Source organism: Panulirus ornatus, chromosome 15 (assembly GCF_036320965.1).
Source record: "Panulirus ornatus isolate Po-2019 chromosome 15, ASM3632096v1, whole genome shotgun sequence".
In the NCBI taxonomy this organism is placed as follows: domain Eukaryota; kingdom Metazoa; phylum Arthropoda; class Malacostraca; order Decapoda; family Palinuridae; genus Panulirus; species Panulirus ornatus.
The window spans coordinates 11882919-11888918 of record NC_092238.1 but is presented as its reverse complement, the minus strand read 5'-3'; the positions used below and the strand labels follow the sequence as shown (position 1 = coordinate 11888918).

Below are 6000 nucleotides of genomic sequence, written 5' to 3'. Positions count from 1 at the left end.
ACAGTCATTTTTCAGTGCTCTACTCCATAAACTGTTTGCTTTGCTTTGCTTTGAAGAATGTAGGTGAGAAATACTTAGAAAAACAAATGGATTTGTATGTAGCATTTATGGATCTGGAGAAGGCATATAACAGAGTTGATAGAGATGCTCTGAGGAAGGAATTAAGAGTGTATGGTGTATCGAGGATATAAGGCATGTGTACAAGTAGGAAGAGTGGAAAGTGACTGGTTCTCAGTGAATGTCAGTTTGCGGCAAGGGTGCATGATGTCTCCACGGTTGTTTTATTTGTTTATGGATGGGGTTGTTAGGGAGGTGAATGCAACAGTTTTGGAGAGAGGGGCAAGTATGCAGTCTGTTGTGGATGAGAGAGCTTGGGAAGTGAGTCAGTTGTTGTTCGCTGATGATACAGCGCTGATGGCTGAGTCGGGTGAGAAATTGCATAAACTGGTGAGAGTTTGGTAAAGTGTGTGAAAGAAGAAAGCTGAGAGTAAACGTGAACAAGAGCAAGGTTATTAGGTACAGTAGGGTTGAGAAACAAGTCAATTGGGAGGTAAGTTTGAATGGAAAAAACTGGAGGAATTGAAGTGTTTTAGATATCTGGGAGTGGATTTGGCAGCGGATGGAACCATGGAAGCAGAAATGACTCACAGGGTGGGGGAGGGGGTGAAAGTTCTGGGAGTGATGAAAAATGTGTGGAAGGCGAGAACATTATCTTGGAAAGCAAAAATGGGTTATATGGATGCAAGGCGTGGACTATAGATAGGGTTGTGCAGAGGAGGGCGGATGTGTTGAAAATGAGATGTTTGAGGACAATATGTGGTGTGAGGTGGTTTGATCGAGTAAGTAATGAGAGGGTAAGATAGATGTGTGGTAATAAAAACAGTGATGATGAGAGAGCAGAAGAGGGAGCATTGAAATGGTTTGGTCACATGGAGAGAATGAGTGAGGAAAGATTGACAAAGAGGCTATATGTGTCAGAGGTGGAGGGAATGAGAAGTGGGAGACCAAATTGGAGGTGGAAGGATGGAGTGAAAAAGACTTTGAGTGATTGGGGCCTGAACATGCAGGAGGGTGAAAGGCGTGCATGGAATAGAGTGAAATGGAACAATGTGGTATACTGGGGTCAACGTGCTGTCAATGGATTGAACCAGGGCATGTGAAGCGTCTGGAGTAAGCCATGGAAAGTATTGTGGGGCCCAAACCATTTCAAAACACCCTCTTCTGCTCTCTCAACCATGCTCTTTTTATTTCCACACATCTCTCTTACCCTTACATTACTTACTCGATCAAACCACCTCACACCACACATTGTCCTCAAACATCTCATTTCCAGCACATCCACCCTCCTGCGCACAACTCTATCCATAGCCTACGCCTCACAACCATACAACATTGTTGGAACCACTATTCCTTCAAACATACCCATTTTTGCTTTCCGAGATAATGTTCTCGACTTCCACACATTCTTCAAGGCTCCCAGAATTTTCGCCCCCTCCCCCACCCTATGATTCACTTCCGCTTCCATGGTTCCATCCGCTGCCAGATCCACTCCCAGATATCTAAAACACTTTACTTCCTCCAATTTTTCTCCATTCAAACTTACCTCCCAATTGACTTGACCCTCAACCCTACTGTACCTAATAACCTTGCTCTTATTCACATTTACTCTTAACTTCCTTCTTTCACACACTTTACCAAACTCAGTCACCATATATATATATATATATATATATATATATATATATATATATATATATATATATATATATGCATTGAAATGTATAGGTATGTATATGTGTGTGTGTGGACGTGTATATATATACATGTGTATGTGGGTTGGGCCATTCTTTCATCTGTTTCCTTGTGTTACCTCGCTAATGCGGAAGACAGCAACAAAGTATAATAAATATAATAGTACTGAATACACCATGCTCCCCAATAATGCCCTCAACTGCCATATTTTTTGCCTTTGCACCCAAATCACCCATCATTAATACCCAGTCTCTTGCATAAAGACTCCTGGCACAGTCACTCTGATCCCATAATACTTGCCTCTCACGATCTTTCTTCTTATAGCCAGATGCATAAACAATAATAATCACCCATTTCACATCATCCAATTTCACTTTCACCCACATCAGTCTAGAATTCACTTCCTTAAACTCTCACAATTCCTGCCTCAAGAGTAGTGCTAGTCCTTCCTTAGCTCTCATCCTCTCACCAATCCCTGACTATATTTCTGAGACATTTCCAAACCATTCTTCACCATTGCTCTTGAGCTTTGTTTCACTCAGAGACAGAGCATCCATGTTTCTTTCCTTAAACATACTACCTATCTCATCTCATCTTGGTTACTTCCACACATTTAGACAACCCAACCTGAGCCTTCAAGGATGAATAGCATTCCAAGCTAGGCTCCTTCTTCTATAAGGGGAGGGTTTCCAGTCTCCTGCTCCAACCCCTTTAGTTGCCTTCTATGACAGGTAGGGAATATAGAGGCAGAAATTTTTCTCCACTATTCCAGGAGTAATAAAGAATACAATACTTGAATGACATGAAATGGTAATAAAATACAAAGAAGTACACCATTTCTCTTTTATTTGCCATGTGGCTTAATGATGGTGAAACTTGCCTATACACACACAATGTACAGGGAACGTACCAATGCAAACCAATGAAGCTGCAGAAACCAATGATAATACAGACTATACGGCATGACAAAAGCCCCACATGAATGAAAAGCAACTTGGAGGGAAGCAGCCAATCTTCCAGTGGGATTCCATAATTGTTACATAATAATTACTGTCTTACATACTACAAATATATACAAAAATCTTACTCCACCAAATGAAACATACAACTGAATGCTGAAACTTCAAAATATGACCAATCTTGGAGTGCCAGCGTTGGAGGGAAAACAAGACTGGACATGGGCACTACTGTGCCCGAGGCTCCTTGTCTACAGAGGAACTATAGTTTGGGATCAATAAAATAAATCAATATACTTTCAACAATTTTTCTGTGAGGCCTTACGTATCAATTGCTCAATTAAGGAATAACTAGGTAGCTTCTGAAATAACTACGGAAGAAGGTCAGGGGGGAATTTTCTAACCTGATCTTCCATTCCATTGTCACTTTTACCACAAATCTGACAAGTAGCCATATCACCAGTCCTGGGGCCAGCACTCATCTTCCTCTCCTGATGGAGTCACATATCATTCCTGTACACTTAAATTACACTTTAATCACTTTGGTTACATGTCTTTTGCCACTTTTCACAGTTCGTATTTTAAGAGCACTTTCCAAGTCTGCCTGAGGTAATAATTTCACTGACAAATATTTAATGATTACAGTCATCAGGCAATGAAGGAGTTTTGGCCTTTCTCTTATCTGCATCATTAGCTGACATAGGTTTGTTAACTGTGAATGAAAGCTAATTCCATAACAACAATTCTTTGTCTTGTCCTTCATACTTCTCAGCCCAGTTCCTAAATTAATTTTCTAATCTCTGTTCTGGTCCAAAAGCAAACACAATTTTCATAAAAAACAGGACTTATCTGCCAAGTATCTTGAGCAGATTTTTCTCTCAGGGAGAAAGATATTCTGGTTGCCTTTCCAATGGCCACTAGAGGGTCCTGAGATGACCCTTAACAATAACACTTGATTTCACACACACACACACACACACACGCACACACACATACACACACACACACACACACACACACACACACACACACACACACACACACACACACACACACTATCCGTCACTTCCAGAGGGCCATGCTACCTCACACGCCAGTCCACAAGTAGCCGTTAAGTGAATGATGAGCAAGTTGTTCCCAGCCGCGTTTGCACCACAGGTGGCTGGCACTAATCCTTTGGCGCTCTCTTCCCTGGGCTGGCCCCAGTCACTTCTGTGTTCCAACAATAAGCTATCATATCTTTACCAACATTAATTTTCTTTGTAGAATAACAACAGTTCAATAAACTTTCTCATAGAAAAATAATAAACCATTATAACATGATATTTTACTCTATTCTTGATAACATCTCCTGCTATCTAACATTCAACTTGGTGATGTGCAAAGAAAATACAGGGGTTAGGGAAGTTTCCTCAAGTACACTGTGTATCTACATTAATGCCTTTGGTATAGAAGAGTTGAGTATGTAAGGCTCTGTATAATAGTGAACTATATTAATGGTACTTACATTCATAACAATAGTATACAACAGTCTGACAACAGCAACTGTTACCCTCCTCATAGAATTATAATCTCTCTGTACACTAGACATGTAAGTCACAACCCAATGGTAAGAATTGCACATAAGGCTGAACTAAACCACAGCTAACGTGCCATTAGCAGCTTCACTGGATCTACCCTGGCTGTATGCCTCATATCCCAGCCCAAGATGGCAAAAATACCGTAAACAACTTTGTCTATACCGCGGCTAAATATGCCCGGCAAAGTTTTTCCATCCTAGGCTTGTAACAACAAGTTCACGCTGCGGCAAATTAACAGATAACATGAAGGTGGAGAAGAATCAAAAAATATAACTGAGATATACACCTGCCATTCTGGGAACAGCAGGTATTCTCATTATGAGGTAAATCATGAGTTTCATACACCTAGAAGAGAAATTATTTCCTTAATGTAATCAATGGTAAAAGCAAGGTAGGGAGCATGTACACATTACTTGTGGGTATATGGGAATTGGAGATGCAAGAAACCCTGGTACCCACCTAACTTTTAGCATTCCCCCTTTTGTACTGGTAAAAGTTTAAATCACAGGACTGCTCTGGCATTGAAACATCACACTGGCTTCCCTCAACCTTAAATAAGAGCTACATATCCCCACTGTATAAACACTTTTGACTGACAATATTAGAAAAATCTAAGCATAGTATTCTTAAAGCAACATATTTTCAAAATTGCACTTAATTTTCTTAGAAGTGCAATATGTTCCTATTCTTATCGGAATACTGAATTTATCTAATGTTTCAATTTGGTAGTATTTTTCATTCTCACACAGTTTGGGTACAATGGTGATAATGAAGTTAGTGGTTCACTACATACAATATTAAAATTTTGAGTTAAAAAAAACAAAACAGTGGGGCATAAGTGCTCTAAAATAATACCTCGGTAATACCGTGGTACATCCTGCAACTTGCAATGACTGGTAGCAGGCAGGTCAAAAGGACAGAATGACCATACAGATGAGCGTGCAGATGAGCATATGGATAACCTGATAAGGCTGGCAGGGATCAGATTACTTGGACAGCAGATGCTTCAACATACTCTCTGACTTTCCCTTGTCACTCCCACTATTAGTGCGACTGTCTTCCATCTGAAACATAAAGGTCACTGTAAAGTAACGTTCTCAATTTCAGCTGAATCAAAAGAAAAAGTGCTTAGAGACAAGGATAAGCTATGGGCACAATAACTTATGTGACCATGAGCTATCCTATATGCATGATAAATTATTCTTTTACTCACAGCAGCTTATATAGTCATGCACTTTCTAAAATTCCATATGCATCAGGTAGTATATCAATGGGTAAGAATATAGTAATTTGTGTGCCAGTGTTAACATATTCATGTTCTGTACTTTTCTCTTTAGCCGAGGCTACTATTGACATGGTTAAGAGACATATATGTTTGTAATGGAAGGGTGGCAGCTCAGATTCATTAAATCAGGTAATTTAGAGAAGAGTGGTACTGATATGCAGCCTGATGTGTAGAAAACCATATGACATGAAAAATTATTCACAAACCTTGTTTTCACATGAACCATGTGTAAAAAGATTAATGAAGTGAAGATATGTAGGAATATGTATCATTGTAAGTAGAAGTGAGTAAACAGTAATCAGAAATTAGCTTACACAATACCTTACATTGTATGTATCTTAAGAAATGAACATGAGAACACAGTAATAAATGAAGCAGAAAAACAGTAATATAAAGGTGAGTGAAGTTTTTTCATGCTTGATCACCA

At 39.5% G+C, this 6000-nt stretch overlaps 1 protein-coding gene across 24 annotated transcripts in view; it reads right to left on the bottom strand.

Moving 5' to 3' along the window:
• Nucleotides 1–2581: 2581 nt before the first annotated feature.
• The window catches only part of LOC139753727 (uncharacterized), a 1039260-nt gene continuing 1035841 nt past the window's right edge, over nucleotides 2582–6000 (bottom strand). For all 24 annotated transcript variants that reach the window (XM_071670490.1, XM_071670488.1, XM_071670497.1 and 21 more), the window contains one exon: nucleotides 2582–5352. Coding sequence is in view for 4 of the 24 variants with exons in the window: in XM_071670484.1 (XP_071526585.1) it covers nucleotides 5275–5352 (78 nt within the window). In the remaining 20 variants the exon portion in view is untranslated. The remainder of the gene's footprint in view (nucleotides 5353–6000) is intronic.